Here is a 20,184-nt window from a genome sequence, read left to right as displayed (position 1 = left end):
AGGTCTCTGGTCTCCGGCAGGGTCTGGGATCCACATCCATCTTCTGGCCTTCTGTAATACGTCTGGCACTGAAGGCATTTGTTCCTTCTGTCAAAGGAAGGGTAGTGCAGGTGTTCACTAACACTACCACCACCACCATGTGGTACTACAACAAGCAGGGCGGGGTGGGGTCGTAGACCTTGTGTCAAGAGGCTCTTCCTCTTTGGACGTGGCTGGATCAGAGCATGTCCCTGGTGATTCAACACCTGACAGGTTATCTGAATGCAAAGCCAGACGAACTCGACCTCCGGTGCATGATGGATCACGAATGGCGTCTTCACTTGGTTAGATCTGTTCGCCACCGTAGAGAATATGCAATGTCAGCAGTTCTGCACGTTGGAATATTTAAGGCAGCACTCGCTCAGCAACGCTTTTCGCCACTAGTGGAATTGCTGTCTTTTATTCCGCCTATACCTCTTCTGCCTAGAGTGCTGAAAAAGGTAAAGTGTGACTGGGCCCAAGTCATTATTGTGGCTCTGGACTGGGCATGAAGAGTCTGGTATCCCGAGTTCTTGAACATGGCCATAGATACTCCAAACGCACTGCCTCTTTGGGAGGAGCTTCTGTCCCTGCAGCAGGGGACGCTCCTCCACCCGAACCTGTCCAGCCCCCACCTCCTTGCGGGGAGATTGAGCGGCGACAGTTGACAGCTTTCGAACTTCCTCCCGAAGTCTGTAATGTCATCTTGGCAGCCAGGCATCCCTCTACTAACACAGTATACGCCTGTAGATAGAACACATTTGTTCCATGGTGCGCAGCACAGACACTGGATCCCCTTTCTGCCCCTCTTTCAGAGGTTCTCCTATTCATCTTTTTTTTGGCCCAGCATGGCTCTGCTTTGGGCACCCTTAAAGGGAATCTTTGGCCATTTCGGCCTTTCTTCACCTTACTGATCAGCCTTCTCTTTTGCAGTCCTCTGTTGTAAATATATTTCTTAAGGGCATTACTCACCTCTTTCCTCCTTTTCCTATCGTAATGCCCCAGTGGGACTTGAATCTGGTCTTACCTTACCTTATGTGCGCTCCCTTCGATCCCATGCATAATTGTCCCATCAGACTCTTGATTTTAAACACTGCTTTTTCTGGTTGCCACCACTTCTGCTCACAAGGTGAGTGAGCAGCTGCAAGCTCTATCTTCGAGACCTCCTTTCCATCGGGACAAGTTTTGGCCTTCGAAGTAGGTCCTTGTTTCTACCCAAAGTGGTTACCTCTTTCCATATAGGACAGATCATCACTTTGCCCACCTTCTTCCCGCATCCTCCCAAGGAGGAGGAAAGACTCCCCTGTCTGGATCCAAAACGTACATTATCATTTTATCTGGATCTCACAAAACAATTCCGGGTAGACAATCCACTCTTTGTGGGCTATGTGGGTGCCAAGAAAGGTTGCGCTGTGCAAAAACAAATCATCAATCAGTGGGTCGTCCTTTGCAATAAGATCTGTTATAACTTGGCGAGAAAGGAGCCTCTGTTAGGACTGCGCGCCCATTCCACCATGGCGACAGCAGCCACTACTGCTTTGGGACGTGGAGTCCCCCTCAGTGACATCTGCCAGGCAGCCACATGGGCATCGCTGCACTCATTCACTAAACATTATTGCCTGGATAGTCAAGTCCGGAGAGACTGCTACTTTGGCCGTTCAGTTCTCCAGGACTTTCTGGTGTGAATTTAGTTTGCAGACCAACCTCCGGGGGTTGGCCTTACTGGGGTATCTGTTCTAAGGTAAGGAATATATAACTAATGGTCTCTTTCATAAGAACAAGTTACTTCCCTTCGGTAACGATATATCTGTAAGAGACCTATATTAGTTATAGATTCCTTACCGCCCTACCCATCCTCCCCGTTCTGCGAACTGACTTCTAGAGTAAGGGACTCCCTTTCAGGGCCCTAATTTTGTGCACCAGTGGTCCGTGTTTTGCATGGCTATGCGCTTATGGCGTGAAATGTCCTATAAAAGAACGGACGTCAGCTTGCAGGGGCGGCGTCTAAGTAGATACCGTGACATCATCCTGTCGATCACGACGCTGACGACGAATGCGGGGTCAACTGACGCCACAATCTATGCGCAGGCATACTGCTGAGAAAATATTCTCTGCATTCAGTCTGATGCCTGGGGGTAATTCTAAGGTAAGCAATCAATTACGAATATATGTCATCAGCAGCAAAACAAATCTGTTAATACTTGAATTTGTACAATTATTCGTCTTTTTACTGTATTATGCCTCTACTGCCCCCTCCAGACCGACTGTAAAGCGCTCCGATACCCTCGGGTCTGGCCAGCGCTATAGAAAACTCCAAAAATAAATAAAATAAATGTCTCTTACAGATATCGTTACCAAAGGTAAGTAACTTGTTTTTCAAGCCCATATCCTAGATACAGCATATCTCAAAGAGAGAGCGCAAGCATTGCCTTTTAGAGACCTAAAAAGCACTCTTTCTGGACCAAGATCTAGCTTTCTGGCAAATTTTGGTGGTCTATTCAGTGGTTCAGTCTGTAGTAATGTCTAAAATCTCTATGGAAAATTCCATGGGGGAAAATAATTTTTGGCCCCCTCTTTTTCTTGGCCCCCCGCTTGATGCCTCACCCCAAAACTTTCCGGCAGCAGCTTACATGAGTGGCTAACTAGTTGTTAAATATTTGTGAAGGTAAGTGAAACAGCGCTATAGTTATTAGCAAAATAAAAAGTGCTTTTTCTATGGAGATTAGGTCCTAACTATAACTACCTACTGGGGACCGCTAGTACATTTTACACGCTCACACACACACACACGCTTCTTTTCTGAGGGGTTGTCAAGGTATTGGGACAAAACCGGTTCCGTTATGATGTAAATATTCTCATAAATATGAGTGATATTTGAGCATATTCCAGGCATTTGTGCAGCAACTGGGGCAGCATACCTACTAAGAACTGGGTATCCAATTTACAATTCATGGAATTAAGTTGCTTACAAGGAATGTCTGTTCATACCACTTATGTTAATTTTGTGTTGGTATACCCATCCTTGTTCCTATGTGATTTTTGTTGGAATTCAACTGCTCAAATGCCACCCATTCCGAGGAGTCTTGAATGGTTGTGATCTAGAAAATGATTGGTCATTTTAGTAGTTACGACACCATCTAATGTTGCTACGATGTTCATGGATGTGGACATGAATCTTTCTAGAGATAATGCCAATGTTCAACGTGTTAATGTAGCTTTTGATCCCTTTGTGATTAGCGTAAAGAGTTTGGAAATCAAGAAGTATGCAGAATCATCCCTGCAATCATTGTGCCAAAGATAATCACAAAATTGAAGTAACACTTAATTTCTTGTTCACCAGCAAGGACATGTGCGTCTCACTTGCCTGAAAGCATTGCAGGGCCTGTACAGCCAAAAGGATATGGCAGGGAAACTAGAGCTGTTTACCAGTCGCTTTAAGGTGAGAGTTTAATATTCATGCAAAGAAGATATTAAGATAAAGCTTCAGATTGTGAATGTTTATCATTAAAGTTGGCTATTGATGATGATAGTCTTAATTAGTACTTTAATGTATGGGAATAAATCAGCTCAAGCTTGGAATTTCTATGGCAAATTGTTTGGATTATATCAATTGTTAAATTAAATCTCCTGCTTGTAGGAGAGTCTTACATTCTACCAGTTGATACACTGAAATGATCCCCTCTAGGTGAGGTGTACGCTTCTGGGCAAATGACTAATTCTTAGTGGAAATCCAGATTTCTATATGTATATGGAGCACAGTTGCCTGGAAGTAAAAAAAATCACTCTGGCATAATTGGTGAATGCGGAGAATATGTAGTAAGCTTTCTGTAGTTGAGGTTTAACCTCCTGCTTTTGGGTGAGAGTGTGGCACGATTCCCGGGAAAGGAGAAGATCCGGCGCTTTTGCTTCCTGGATGGAGAGCATCAGAAGGCCATATAAAGTATTTCCATAGACTGCAGCACATCATTACTTCAACAAAAAGGTGTTTTAAACGAAAAGGTAAGAATACTAGAGCTTATCATGATTCCATCTGATTGATTGACTGATACGTTGCTGCCAGCCTGCAGCTCATGTTATTGGTTTCGTTCAGTATTGTTCTTTGGGAGAAAATACTTGTGGAATTTTTCAAATGCTACTGTTGATGCACAGTAACAGCACCTAAAAAGTCAGTGCGAAAATTGGAACATTTGTTCTTATAGTTCATCTCGCCCATCGTATTTAGTACAGCACTGCAATCCCCTCTGTTATGAATTGGAATCAGATATATTTGATGGAGGCATTTGTGCAGGCTGCCATTTTATTTTTGTATTCCTCATTGTTCATCGTGTTTGAAAAAGAAAAATGACAATACATTTTTCACGTCGTCACTGTCTCAGGGCTGTGACTTAAACTGCAGGAAAGAGAACTAAGACCGACAACCCAAAAGATTCCTACAAAGGCATACTGATTAATAAACTTCAGGCACATTTAGGTCATGTACCTATTGGATTCAAGCCTGTTCTAATCTGTGAGATACACATACAATCCACCATTGCATGGCCAAAAGAATTGCATCTGGGCTGAGAATTATTCGGACTCATGAATCCTATTTTGTTCCATTCATTTCCTAACATTGAACTGGTAGAAAATGGTACTGTGTGATTTGGAATAGTTTACATTATCGTGTCTTCTGGGATATAGTGAGGCAAAGATATATATGTTGTCAGACAGGAGGCATATTGGTGATTGCAAGTAGTGTTTGCACAGCAATCTAGATTGCTCACTTTTCACAAGGATTGACTTATTTCCGGTACCATGTAGTGCTAATATAAAATGCATAAGGAAGAACTGGTTTATAACAAATCATAATCTCTAAAAATTTGTGATGAGGCTTATTTGGAGCTACAGTATGGAACATTGATGTGTTCACATATCTCCTGCTATTTTCCTGGTCTCAGTAAGGGTCTGTGGTTTGACCATCAATTTTATACACCATGGTCTTTTGGAAATCCAATATTAGGAATGCCAAAAATTATATAATGTGGATAAAAATGTGCGTTATGTCCATCTAGATTCAAATCATGAATTAATTTGATTTTCAATGCAGGTTGTTCAGGATTTCTCAATGTGAACTCATTTAGAGTGGCAGGTCTGCTTGACAGTGTAATAAACCTTTACTGCCAATGCTCTACAGCTAGTTATCTCTGCAGCATGAACATTTGAAATATTTCAAGGCTCTACAGGGATCAAATTCATTTGAAATCCCATTTCCTTACATTTGAGTTAAGTCCTTGTACTGTAAAAAGGAGTCGGATTAAAAAAATGAAAAGACATTTCTGAAGTTCATTCCATTCTTAATCTATTTGCAAGTGTTGGGATGAGAATGTCTGCTGCGTGGTGTACAGTTTAGTTCCCCTGCCCTCATTGCCCAGCTGCGAGTACCTGGTATCCTGGTTTTTGGTTTTGGTCACAGCATACGGTTTTGTGAATCTTAAGTTGTGACCAGAAATTTTCTTTGTCTCACTGGAGTGGAGGCTTCGTGGAAAGTTCTGCTGCTACACTCTAACCCAGATCCTATGGCTAACTTCCATGTTCATATTTGTATGCATGTCAATGTGTGACCTGCATTGTGTATGAGTGAACGAGGGGAATGGATGCCTGTGGATTCATTTTGAAATCCTCTGGCCTTTTCGTGTGCTCAAGATGGAGGTGGGGTTTATTTTTCCTAGACAGTGTAATTGCATTGCTTACATTCTTGAATCTGGTGGGAGGTGATTTAGACACTAAAGTGGGTAAAGAAGAGGCTGCTTCTGTTTAGAAATTCAATTAGGTACTTTTGCATGAGGAACTGCTGATGTGTCGTTCTGAGTACAGTCATGTTGTCGGTGGGTGTAAAGGGTGGGACTGCAGTTTTTGTAGTAAAGTGTGTTAAGGGTCTTTTAGGTGAGCCCAGACTGTGTTCTCCTACGGGTGACTTTTTTTTAACAACAAATTGTATTTGGTCATTTTGCGATACATCAGGCAAGAGCCCCACAATAACACCACAGATCATTTGGGAAATATGTGCATCAATAACCATTTTCATGAAAATAAACAAGCCCTGCTGAACATGCAGGTAAAATAATATTCTAAACAATATGCAGACAGTGGTCTATCTTCAAAGTACAGCACATGATTCAGCAGATACAGAATACACAATCCTGTGAGACAATAGCATGCGCAGGCAATAGGAACCCAGGGGGGACACTGCCCGGAGCGGAGGATGCCACTCAGATGCCCTCTTCAGGCAGAAGGGGCAGGTCAATTCCACGATATGTCGCCCCTACTGGTGACTTTTAAGCATGGCTGTTGACACCCAGGCTCAGAATGCTTGCACCTCTTTGTGCCTTTGTTGTGGGTACTCCAACTTATAAATGGCCCTGCTGTGAGCAAACTCATTCTACACAAAGTTGGAGTTTGAAAGACACCAAAGTCACAAAAAGCATACCCGTAGGGTAAATTCACACTCTTCACACCACTTTGCCACGTGCAGCCTTTATACACCAGTAAAATGAAAATGAACAAAGAGGAAATGTAATCAAACAAATAAAAACATTCGTTAAAAAGATGCAAATGTATTCAGAAAATCGTAGGAACCATGTAAATCAGAGTGTACAAAATATTTCAATAAAATGTAACAGTCCCTACCTAACCTGTGTAAAAATATTAAAAACACCAATAATAAAAAACAGACCAAAAGTCTAGTCACATTTATACACCAAAGTTTTTAAAAAAAGAAACCAATTTGCTACACAAAAACACAAGAAGGAAAAATAATTCCTATTTGCAGAGAAACACTACTAAATCAAGCGTAAATCAATTGTAATCAATGTTGTTATTCCAGGTATTTTATCCAATACAATTGTCCCATCAGATGTTACGTAGTTTTCTCTTCTAAGAGCATTGGCTCGTTTTGGTGGGCACTAGTTTAGGGCCATCACCTTCTTCAGGAAAACAACATAAATTCCCAATAACAATATTATAATGAGTAACAGATAAACATAAAAAGAAGTGATTTTAAAAAACACATAATAGAGTATTAAAAAATTGCATAAATCCTAATATTCTTTGATACATAACCTCATTGTCCAAAAGTTCAACACACTGGTGATACATTGAGGTACCCACCTCAATACGAACAATGCATTCATCAACACATAACCATGCATCACACACATCTGATACAAATAGCGGGCTAAAAAAGTGCCATCTATGAGGCAAAGGGGCATAAAGCCACCATTGCTAGTCTCCACACCCACACTGATACATCACTCGTATATCAAAAATCACCCATGCACTCCATACTGTTGATAGAACTTAGCGGGCTTAACAGTCCTATTTACAAGAGAATGGGGGGACAAAAGGCCTCCCATACAAATCTCATAATTACAACAACCTATATTTCTACTTTCTTCATAAGGTTGAAATATACAATAGAGCAGGTCATGCTAGTATACATGAATATCCAGGGCACAAAAAGCCTCCAGGAGTAGCTGCCAACTGGTACTGGAATTACCAATATCTACATTCAAATAGGAAAAAATGGCGTCCTAATTAATCAAAGTGAATATACACCAATACTGCTGCCTATATTCAAAGTAATTCCTCCTGCATATAAGTACTTCCAGTATGGCACGAGGCAACACTTTAATGCGCTGTATGTAGCAAGCTTAGCCATCACTTATCATGCGTATATGTTCCCCAGAACCATAGGGGATTTCAAATCTGAATCCTTGTAAACACTATCTGCATCTCAGTAACCGACAAACAGACATAGCAACAAATATGCTAAAGTTCTAAAGTGCTATTTTATATATATTTGGCACCCATAATGAGCGCTTGACTCGGCAGGCCTATTTACTTGCATGTGACACCCATAATTATGTGCCCAAGTCCGGGAGATCCCACACCCTCCTCTATCTGTAAATGTGGGCGTGGTGATTTAATCAACCACCTATCATAATTTATCCCATACACGGCCTCCCATAGAGTAACTCATGCCAGAGCCTCAGATTCCAGGATTTACCTTTAGATTTCGTGTCTCCAAACAACGCTGTCGGTTAAAATCCTGCGCCTAGGTGAGAACAGTCCCGAAGCAGGATCTATAAAACAGCACAGAGACGGAGACTTAATCGTGTCTTGTGAGTAAATATTTTAACCACAAAAGAAGGAGCCTCAGAGATATTACTTCCACCCCAAAGATATCCAGTGCCACATACCTGTATCCAAATGAAAATATCCTGCGGGGTCTGCTCCTCCGGTAATCCGTGATTATCACGCTGCCAGCTGGCGCAGGCTTTTAAATAGGCCCACTCCGCGGCTAATGACCCGGAAACCAACATCCCTATCCGGTCATCTGATATCGAAAAACCTTCGTTTGAGATGGACGCTTCAGTCCGTCACCTTGGAAGTGTTATCCTAACATTGGAATACACTACCTCCGTGCCTAACATTATGGATGTCAATAATCCACGCAAAGAGACATTTACGTAAATGCCGTAAAATCGGCAACCATATCGTGGTGTTCCAAAAAATATGCGTAATTACAAAGATAATAGTGTCACACAAGACAGTTCCTAACCGAACGAGATAGCAATGGTAGGTGCAAACAACAAAGTTAAATGAGGCTCCTACCAGCGTGTGTTAATTCCAATGGTGCTGTATTCTACGAACACGCAACAAGATGCTCCTCCCTCATTTGAGGACTTATATCAAAAACCGAACAAACTATCTATCTTATAATTAAATCAATACACCGTCACTGCAGCGTCCCGAACTGTTCTATTTATGATCTCCTAATATTACTAATTATTTATGACCTCCTAATATTACTAATTATCCTGTATTAGATCTTTGAGACATTCACATGCTTCAATCATTCCCCGTCATTGAAGTGGGAGTCCCCACAGTATGTCAAACTATCATAGGCTATAATGGTAGCAGGCAATCAGTTCACTAGTCTATCTGTCCTTTTAAAAAGGGACCAAACTTTCACTATAACATTATATCAGAGGGTTTGGAGAGGTCCCTCTCAGAATGTTTCACCGTTTAAAAATGACTTAAACTAGGCTGCAATCTCCTTTAATCATTGGATTGATGCATCTGTGAATAGTATAGCACCAGTCAAAAATTCTAATCACTGGAGATCTAAGCCCTCGGAACCTTGGTTCTCAGAAGGTATTAGGCTTCAAAAGCAAACATGTCACCAGCTGGAAAGGAAATGGAGACTATGGCTCCATTGAAAGAGAAACCTATAAATAGTCACTGGCAAAAAGCATGAAGTCTCACTGAAAAAAACCTTTTCTACACAATGCCAATTGAAGCCTCAAGAAACTTATCCTAGGTACTGTGTGCCATAGTGAACAAAACTCACCAAACCTCCAAAAACCATAACCAGCCAAGAGTTCTCTAACTCTCTGGCAACTTTCTTTCAGGATAAAATCAAGGCAGTTTATAGTAATTTCTCAAGCAATCATCTTTCTGGGCAATCTTTGTCTCTGACCCAGAATTCTAAAAATACCACTTTAGAGGTTATTTCTGATATGGCAGGAGACTGTATTGACCCCCCCACTCTCTATTATCCTTCTCACATCTTACCATAGCTCAAGTAAAAAACCTGCTTCATCAAATAGTCTCACCACTTGTTCCCTGTCCTCCCAAGATATTTAGTCTAGTTCCCGGTACCATTGCAGAGCATCACCTAACCATTTTTAACCTAATGATTTCCTGTTCTCTTTCATTCCATATGGAAGTTGGCATCAGTTCTTCCACTTTTAAAAACTTAATTTGGACAACACAGATCCAGATAGCTACCGACCCATTTCCAGACTCCCTTTCCCTGCCAAAATCATAGCAAAGGCTATGAACACAGAAATCTCAGCCTTTATTGAGACTCATGAACATCTTGGCCCCACCCAGTATGGGTACAAAAGCTATCATAGTATTGAACGCTCCAATCACAGCATCTGAGCAGTTTAGGCAGAAAGTTGACACTGGTGGCAGTGTAGCATTGGTACTGTTGGATTTCTCCGCGGCATTCAATAATCTTAATTACAATGTGCTACTAGATCGTCTTGCCACATTAGGCCTTAAGGGACGTGCACTTTCACTGCTCAAATATTTTCTTGCCGGTTGTGAACAATTTGTCGCCTTGGTAGATTTTAATTCACCTACCTTCAGTTCCCTGATGTGTCCCCCAGGGCTCTTTGTTGAGCCCGACTCTTTTTAAGATCTATGTTGCTCCATTGGGAAAACTGATCCAGTCCCTTGGGTATGTTGGTGGTATCCGACGCCGATGACACCCAAGTCGTAGTATCAGTGGCCAGTAACCCCACGGATACTACTACACGTTTTCATAACTCTCTGCTTGACATCCGGAATTAGATGGCCTCAAATTGTCTGAAGCTCTACCTCAATAAAATGGATGTCCTACTTTCCAGGAACAATGTGTCTTTTTGGTCGCCAACTCTATGGACGCACAAACTTGGCCCTCTCCCTTCACCAGTAAGCAAGGTGAAGAACCTCGGAGTGACCTTTGACAGGAAACCTGTTTTCAAGGGCCACATCAATACCAATACTTCAGCTACATTCTTTACATTAAAATTCATAGATTTTCCCCTTCATTCCACAGAATCTACAACAAATGGTGACCTCAGCCCTTGTAGTACCAAAGGTTGACTACTGCAATGACCTATTTGTCAACATCAGGAAAAAGTGTCTAAGATTCAGATTGTGCAAAATGCAGCTGCCCGATTGCTTCTGGGTATTCCCAAGCACGAATTTACATTGGCTCTCGGTGAGGAAACGTGTTGACTTTAAGCTTTGTGTATGAGTTTCATTTTTTATTATAGTGTTCAACTGCTCCAGCGCTAAAGTGCAGCTGTCATATGCAGACCGGGTGACGCACAGAGAAACCGATTATGCAGGAAAAAGATAGTTTTACGAATAAATGTAAATGTAAATTGATACTTGTATAGCGCACTACTCACCCGCAAGGGTCTCAAGGCGCTTGTACGAATACCGCTGTGGAACCCATCCTGGCTTTCCCTGTGAGGTGTCCACTCCTGGGCACCCCCAAGGTGGAGGCCAGGCATCCTTAGCGTTGTGGGGGCCGTTGTGGAGATTAAGCAAGCTATTGCCCAGAGTTGCAGAGTGGGACTCCATGATTGGAATAGGCACGAGGCGAGAATTATCAGGTCAGTGGAATTTTGAGCCCAAGACCCGCCGAGGCGGGGAATTGAACCCTGGTCCCTGGCTAGACCTCTGCATCAGGGTCTGCCGCTCTAACCATTGAGCCACACTTCTCCACGAATAGGGCATGGTTTTGGATACTTCTGATACTCACAGGGAGGGAGTTCCAGAGCTTTAGTGCAAGAGCACGAAAGGAGCGCCCTCCTGGACGTGCTTTTTTAATCCGAGGAAGAACCGCCAGGTGCTGACCCTTGGAGCGCAGCTGGCATGTGGGTATGTAGGGCATAAGGAGATTAGCCAGAATATCGGGGCATTGGAAATTATGATTCTATGGGCAATACAGAGAGTTTTAAACGGGATACATTTCTCCATCTGAAGCCAATGTAGTCTGTGGATAGAGTCAGTGGTGGAATAGGTTCTCGGCAAGCCGAGAAGTGTTTGGACCGCAGCGTTTGTGCCCTTTGAAGGTGAAGTATCTCAGCTTTATTATCCCCTAGGTATAGGGAGCTAGCATAATCCAGCCTGGATAGTATTGTGGCCTGGATGATCACCTGGCGGATGGTTGGATCGAAGAATCCAAGCTATGGATAAAGCCCACTTTGGAACCCAAAGCAGGGATGGTTGGATCGAAGAATCCAAGCTATGGATAAAGCCCACTTTGGAGCCCAAACCAGACACCGGCTACCACTTTTGTTTGAGCCTGAAAAGTAAGAGCGAAGTCCACCCATACTCTCAGATTTTTGACTGTCTGGTTTGGGGCAGGCGGGTGGTCCGGAGTGAATGGCCAGCTATGCTCGCTCCACAGATGAGTATCTTTACCCAGCAACAAGATCTCAGATTTACTGGCATTAAGTTGGAGGCAGTTGGAAGTCATCCTGTCTTCGATAGCTATTAGATCGTCCTTAAACTTGAGCACATCCTGCGCAGAATCATTTGATAGTGCTACCACCAACTGTGTCATCCACATAGGATTCCACAGTTAAACCTCTGCTCCTGGCTACTGCTGCTAGGGGTTGAATGTAGATGTTAAATAGGGTAGGGCTCGTAGCCGAGCCCTGCGGAGCCCCTTGGTGGACAGCATGCACTTGGGAGGAGAAGGGGGGACAGACACTTGCAAGTTTCTTTCTGATAGAAAGGAGGTGAACCAGCCCAGGGCAGAGCTGCAGATGCTGATATCCTGCAAGCCCTGCAGCAGGATCTGGTGGGACACTGTTTAGAACGCAGCGCTACGGTCCAGTAGGATCAAAACTGAAGTACTTCCAACGTTGAACATGCCCCTCAGATGTTCTGTTACAGCCAGAAGGGCGGTTTCAGTGCTGTGACGTGGGCAGAAGCCATTTTGGGAAGGGTCCAACAGATGGATGTCTTCGATGAACATAGTAATAATAGAATTGATGTAGGCTTCAGTGATCTCGGACACAAGCAGGAGGAAAGAGAGGGTGAAAACTCTCCAGTTTATAGGCATCCAGTGTAGGTTTTTTGAGTAAAGTGACCACCTTGGCATGTTTCCAGGCCATGGGGACTACCGCAGAGGACATAGATAAATTGATACGTTTGCAGAAAGTAGCTGAAATAAAAAAAAATTGAAATTGATCCGGTTTGAGAGGATCAGCTGGGGTTCCTGATTTAAGTTTATTGCAGATTGTGCGCATCATTTCTTGATTGCGCGCCTGTAGGACAAAGTGTAGGAATATTGCTAGGCCGCAGAGAGGGACCTGTTCTGATCCCAGGGTGGGGAAAGTCCTGTAGATGTTCTCGACTTTCTTGATAATGAAGGCGGCAAGGACCTTGCATTGCTGATTAGAGGAAAGAGGGGAAGCTTTGGGTTGCCCTCAAGATTTAAGATCTTTAAGCAGGGAGAAGATATATTTAGCAGGGTTACTGCTGTTTCTGATATCAGCAAAATAGGCAGCTCTTTCCTTCTGAATGGCTCTGATAGTTCTTAATGGCTACACAGTATTGTATTTTCAAAACTGGATCATAGTCCCGCCTCCACGCCAGTTACAGGATTTTTCAAGTTTACTGGACTGAGGCCAGGTTGCCATTGTACCATGGGCTAGACTGGGTACTGTGACTCTGGGACCACCTGGTGGGAATGAGGGTGTCCAGGGAGTGCATGAGCCAGTCAGAGTGCTTTCCGCCCCATCAGGGTTGTCAGGAAGGCTAGGTGTGTGGCTCAGGTGGAGGGTATGAAACTGCTTGGTATCAAGTTTATGCCAAGGGCGCTTTAAAACTGATTTCTGATAGATACATCTGCCGTGTGGATTCCTCACCTTGTGAATATCCCCCTTGCGTCAGCAACGTTCGGAATTTTTCTTCGTAGCACGCCGGCGTGGACGACGTCATAGGAGCACGGCATCGCGCGCGACTCCGTCTGACGTCACTGACTCCTTATTAGACCCACGTCGGCGTGATGACGTCCGTTCCCTTTTTTCCGCATCGTCGACGCTAACGGTTTCTGGGATCTTCTGCGATACTTAGTATCTTCTTCTGTTTAGTATTACTATTTCATCTGTTGAGTGTTCCTTCTTCGTCGAAAATGTCGTCGAGGAAGACAGGGTTCAAACAGTATGGGTCATGCGCTCGCATGATGTCGATCACCGATCCACATGGTGATTGTTTATGGTGTCTTGGATCAGACCACGACGTTAAGAACTGTCGATCCTGCTTCAAAATGAACCCTAAAGCTTTACGTGAACGTGAAGCTAAACTTCTTCTAGCGAAGGTAAAAGGAAGAGAAGCTGATAGATCTTCGAGGTCGGCGTCCAGACGCTCGAAGTCGAGACAGAAGTCGCGATCGAAGTCGAGGTCGAAGTCGGCTTTGAGGTCGAGGTCCAGAGCGAGGTCGAGGTCCAGGGAAAGGTCAAGATCCGGATCCAAATCGGCTTCAGGTCATGCTTCTGGCTCTTCAAAAAAGAAGCACAAGAGAAGAAGACATAGCTGGAGACATCACTCTGGTAAAGATTCTTCAGATTCAAAGAAAAAGTCTCGAAGACATCATAAGGACTTTGTATCTCCTTCTCCTTTGCAATCTCTACGAGGTTCTCCGACTCCGGAACAAGAACCTGATCCGGAGTCACACCATTCTTCGGATCATGAAGTAGAAGAAGAAGTTCCTCAGACTCCGACTCCGGAAGTCCCTGTAAACCAGGATGAACCGATGTCGGAGCAACCTCCTTCGGAGCAACCAACTGGTTCGTATCCTCCCTTTCCTGGTCCGGGACAAGACCCCTCGCATTTTCTTAATGCGATGTTTGGGGTCTATACTAGAGCAATGTATCCCACTGGTGCGCCTGTTGGTCCCATGGGTCCATTGTCTTTCAACTTGGGCATTCCTCAATCTTACGCCCCGGCTCCATTTATGCCGACGCCTTTTACACCTTGGCTCGGTACGGCTCCACCGAGATCGTCGACTCCGCATACGGCTTCGCCGACTCCGGGTCGACCTCGTGAGTCTAATAGAGATACCACGCCGATTTGTGAATCTCGTCCTCCTGCTGCTCCAGCTCCTCGCTCGACGCCGGATCTGACTCCGTCGGAGTCGTTACCAGATCCCTTTACTTCGATTCGTGTAGAATGGTCGAGGCGCAGAGCTCAACGTCTCTTGGAAGAAAAGGAGTTCGAAGATCCTGAAGTGGAGGAAGGGGAACTTCTGGATCAAGGAGACTGTTTTGAAGACCTTCATAGTGCCAGTGGCCTAGAACTTTCTCCGGAATGGGGTTTGCCATCAGTTTCTGATGCACTGTCAAGGGACGTGGCACCTTACCACACCGTGATCAGAAAGGCTGCAGATCTACTTAATCTAACATTACCTACTGTTGAATACAAACCTAATATTCGAACAGAGGTTTTACATTCATCCTCATCCATTATAGAGCCTACACTTCCATTTACTGAGGCTTTAACTGAGCCAATAATGGAAGTTTGGAAGAAACATTTGACTGCTCCTGCGGTTTCCAGATCTGTGGCGAGACGTTAGAGTGGCACCTGGTGACCCAGAGTTCCTCTCTTCACATCCTTCTCCTGAGAGCTTGGTGGTACAGGCTGCTTGTTCCAACAGATCGGCAGGTTCATTTCCTCAGGTACCAGCAGACAAGGACTCAAAGAAATTGGACCAATCTGCTAAAAAGATTTTCTCATCAAGTAGCATGGCTCTAAAATCTACTAATGCTACTTGTCTATTAGGGAGATATGTACATGCTTTGAGGGACTCTGTGAAGCAACTGTCATCTAAGCTTCCTGAGGATGATAGAAAAAACTTTAATGAAGTGGTCTCCGACACTCAAGCTGCAGCCCGCTTAGTCATTCAGAGTGGCATAGATACGGCAGACTCTGTTGCCAGAATTATGGGTTCTACTGTTGCCACCAGAAGGGCTGCATGGCTAAAATCTTCTGATTTTTCAGCGGACGTTCAATCCACTTTAATGGACTCACTTTTTGATGGGACAGGCCTCTTTGGGCAGAAGGCAGATGTTGCTTTGGAGAGATTCAAAGATAGCCGGGCTACAGCAAGATCTTTGGGTCTTCAAGCTAGAGGTTCTACCACCAGGAAGTTTAGAGGGTTTGGTAGATCCACTTTTCGTTCCTTTAAGCAAGGCCAGCAACAACAACAGCAACAGCAGAACCCTTTGTATAAATCTTACAGAGGTAAACAAAGGGGACGTGCTCGTGGACGCCAAGCTTCCTCCTCCTCAACTTCCTCCTCTAATACCCACCCCCCACCTACAACAGCAAAGCAGCCCAAGATCCGCCATTCTGGATCATGCGGGTCCAGTAGGGGGTCGGCTTACTCATTTTCTACGGGATTGGGAATCGGTTACATCAGATCTTTGGTTTCTAAATCTCGTAGAAAATGGGTATGCACTTCCTTTCCAGGAGTTCCCTCCCAATTACCCTCCTTGCCAAGGTTATTGTTCGGAGGACCACCTGCTTCTCCTGCAGGAAAAAGTACTGGCACTGTTCAGAAAGGGTGCGATAAAGGTGGTTCCGGAGCAGGAGAGGGGTCAGGGGTGCTACTCCCGGTATTTCCTGATACCCAAGAAGGATGGCAGGCTTCGGCCAATCCTGGACCTCAGGATTTTGAACCTCTATCTCAAACAGGAGACGTTCAAAATGCTCACACTTGCACAGGTTCTTCAAGCGCTGATGGAAGAAGACTGGATGGTGTCGATCGACTTGCAGGATGCGTATTTTCACATCCCCATTCTGAAGTCGCACAGAAAGTTTCTCAGTTTTACGGTGGGATCGCAACACTACCAGTTTGCGGTCCTTCCTTTTGAGCTTACTACTGTGCCTCGAGTTTTCACCAAGGTGATGGCAGTGGTGGCTACGCATCTCAGAAGGTCGGGGATACCTGTATTCTCGTATCTGGACGACTGGCTGATCAAAGCGGAGTCGCCAGAGAAGATGCTCCATCATCTGCAAGAGACAACTCAGTTGTTGCACAGGTTGGGTTTTTTGATAAATGTACCCAAGTCTCACCTGGTGCCCTCCCAGCGCAACCTGTTCATAGGTGCGGTACTGGACACTACTGTATGTCGTGCATTCCCTCCTCCTCAAAGGATTCTCAACATACAGGAAATGATTCCTTTATTTTACAATGGAGCGGTCGTTCCAGTCCTGAAGGTTCTTCGCCTGCTCGGTCTGATGGCTTCTTGTATTCTGTTGGTCAACCATGCACGCTGGCACATGAGGGCACTCCAGTGGTGCCTCCGCAGGCAGTGGTATCAGCACAACGGGGATCTCAGGGAGTCTGTGAGGATCTCCAGAGGAGCTGCAGCGGATCTGTCTTGGTGGAATGTGGAAGGCAATCTGTCGCAAGGAAAGCCTTTTCAACTTCCTCCTTCGGTGGCCACGGTAATAACGGATGCATCCACTCTCGGGTGGGGTGCTCATCTGGGGGACCTGGAGGTCAAGGGTCTTTGGTCTCCAGAGGAAAGGATGCTTCACATCAACCTTTTGGCATTGCGGGCGATACGTCTGGCACTCAAGGCCTTCCTCCCTTCCCTTCGCGGTCAGTCGGTTCAGGTCCTGGCGGACAACACGACCGCGATGTGGTACATCAACAAGCAGGGAGGGGTAGGGTCGCAGTGTCTCTGCAGAGAGGCTCTTCGTCTCTGGTCCTGGGTTCAGGACCATCAGATTTGTCTGATGGCAAATCTGGCCGGAGTCCTGAACGTTCGTGCAGACAGTCTGTCGACAGTTCTTTGCCGACCACGAGTGGAGGCTTCACCCGTAGGTAGTTCACGACATCTTTCAGATGTGGGGGACTTCTCAGGTGGACCTGTTCGCCACTTGCGAGAATGCTCACTGCCTGTCATTCTGCAGTCTCCAGTATCCGATGCAAGGAGCCTTGGGGGACGCGTTTCAGTTGAGTTGGAACTCGCAACTCCTTTACGCGTTTCCTCCCATACCCTTGATTCCTCGGGTTCTGAGGAAGATTCACCAAGACCGGGCCCAAGTCCTATTGATCGCCCCGTATTGGCCAAGAAGGGTGTGGTACACTGACCTTCTCCACCTCTCCTCTCACCCGCCGCTCCGTCTCCCTCACAGGGCGAACCTCCTCTCTCAGATTGAGGAGCAGGTTCTACACCCCCACCTCCAGACATTACACCTTCATGCCTGGAGATTGAACGGGGCAACTTCAATTCTTTTTCTCTCCCTCACGATGTGGTGGATGTCATTCTTTCTGCCAGGCGTGACTCCACTAAGTCCATCTATTCGTATACGTGGTCTAAATTTGTTTCTTGGTGTAGGGAGAGAGATGTTGACCTTTTGAAGGCTCATTTGTCTGATATTTTGCAGTTTGCTCTTTCTCTGGCGCAGCAAGGATTTGCTGTTGCCACGGTCAAGGGGTACCTTTCAGCCTTGTCGGCATTTCTCTGTTTGCCGGATCAGCCCTCTCTTTTTAAGTCTCCAGTAGTTTTAAGATTTTTGAAGGGTCTCACTAATAAGTTCCCTCTTTCTCCGTTTGTTGTTCCTCATTGGGATTTGAATCTTGTGTTAACCTATTTGATGGGTTCTCCCTTCGAACCCTTGCACAAGTGTCCCATGAGGCTTCTTTCTTTTAAAACTGTCTTTTTGGTTGCAATTACCTCGGCAAGGAGGGTAAGTGAGCTTCAGGCTCTTAGTTCCAAGCCCCCATTCTTGTCCATTCATGCTGAAAGAATGGTTCTCAGGACGAGGGCTGCTTTTCTGCCTAAGGTAGTAACTCCCTTCCATTTAGAGCAATCCATTACCCTCCCTACCTTTTATCCTCCCCCTCACCTTTCCAAGGAGGAGGAGAGACTTCATCGCTTGGACCCAAAGAGAGTCTTTAGTTCTATCGAGATAGAAACTGACTGCTATCGTGTTGGTGATCAGCTCTTCGTGGGTTTTGCTGGCTGTAAGAAGGGCAGAGCGGTGCACAAGCGCACACTTTCCAGGTGGATATTCCTGTGCATCAAGATTTGCTACTCCCTGGCGGGTAAGGACCCTCCTGAGGGTATTAGAGCACATTCAACTAGAACAAAGTCTGCAACATATGCTTTGTCTAGAGGTGTTCCTGTTGAGGACATTTGCAGAGCCGCGACTTGGGCCTCCCTCCACACTTTCGCGAAGCACTACTGCTTGGATACTGAGGTGAGGAGGGATGGCCACTTCGCGCGCTCTGTCCTCCAAGATTTCCTGGTATAGCCGAGTGGACACCCTCCTCCGGGAGTGGCAACTGCTGTGGGACTCTATTCACAAGGTGAGGAATCCACACGGCAGATGTATCTATCAGAAGAACAAGTTACTTATAAGCATGAGCGGATCTAGCGGATCTCGCGTACACGAATTTGCGTATTTACGGATTCGCAATCCGCAAAATCCGTGAACTCTCGCGGATTAGCGGATTTTTAATTTTTTTGTGTTGGCGAGCGTTCGCGAGGATTTGTGGACCATTTCGCAATTGCGAACTTACTTATCGGCTCGCAACGGCCGCGACTATGTTGTTTCTACGTCTGGTTTATCATCACAGGTTCACAGCACCCTCTGTTTCACCACTGCCACCCTCTGGTACACCCATGCCACCCTCTGGTACATCCTCACTGCCACCCATTAGGTTTGTTTATCACTGTAGATTATGGGGGTGAAAAAAAGCAAGCACACCTGCCCTGCTTCAACTGCCATGAATTAATTTGGGGTTGATTAATCACTTATTTTTAAACTTCCAGTCTGGCTGGCACCTGCTTCCTTCCTTATCTGTAATTTGCTTTCTGTTGCAGTGAAAGCAAGCACACCTGCCCTTCTTCAACTGCCATGAATTAATTAGGGGGTGATTAATGTGTCAGTAATTTTGAAACTTCCAGTCTGGCTGGCACCTGCTTCCTTCCTTATCTGTAATTTGCTTTCTGTTGCAGTGCAATTTTTTTTCACAGGACCTTTATGGTCTACTTGTAGCTATTCTATGAGCCTGCTGTTTGGGTCATAGCAGGGTCATGGAATAGTTGCAAATAGGCAACTGAACTCTGGAGGGGCCCCTCAGGAAGCACTAGAGTGAATGGTTACTAATGTTAAGTTTGAACTTTTGCACCTGCTGATTGCTTTCAGTTTAGCAAAAATCGTTTTTCTGCAATTTCGCGCGATTTGCGGGGCGCGAATCCGTGCGAGATCGATTTCGGAAGCCGCGAATGTGTGCGAATACACTATTTTTTTTGGGGCGGCGTGTATGTTCGCGTGATTTTGTGCGTGTTCGCAAGGCGATTGTAGCTATACGTTTGCGAAGTTACCCTAGCGGTCGTACACGGGCGCGGCCATCTTGTTTGCGTGACGTAAATCCGTTTCCGGCCGCTATGTGTAATCTCGCAAAGTGTGCTGCTCGCTAGTACAATTTCGCGCGTGATCGCGAGGAAAATCTCGCGCGAACGTACCCACGCGGTCGTGAATGGGCGCGGCCATCTTGTTTCTCATTCATTGCTATGGTTCTGGGCATGCTTT

The 20,184-nt window shown here is 45.2% G+C and overlaps 1 protein-coding gene across 2 annotated transcripts in view; it reads left to right on the top strand.

Moving 5' to 3' along the window:
• Positions 1-20,184, top strand: part of STAG3 (STAG3 cohesin complex component) — a 1,426,160-nt gene that overhangs the window by 638,669 nt on the left and 767,307 nt on the right. For both annotated transcript variants that reach the window (XM_078669437.1, XM_078669436.1), the window contains exon 11: positions 3,359-3,457. In XM_078669437.1, coding sequence (XP_078525563.1) covers positions 3,359-3,457 — 99 coding nt within the window. The remainder of the gene's footprint in view (positions 1-3,358; positions 3,458-20,184) is intronic.

The sequence above is a fragment of the Lissotriton helveticus genome, chromosome 12, assembly GCF_964261635.1.
Source record: "Lissotriton helveticus chromosome 12, aLisHel1.1, whole genome shotgun sequence".
Taxonomy (NCBI): domain Eukaryota; kingdom Metazoa; phylum Chordata; class Amphibia; order Caudata; family Salamandridae; genus Lissotriton; species Lissotriton helveticus.
The sequence above is the reverse complement of the archived record's forward strand: the minus strand, read 5'-3'. Positions and strand labels throughout refer to the sequence as shown.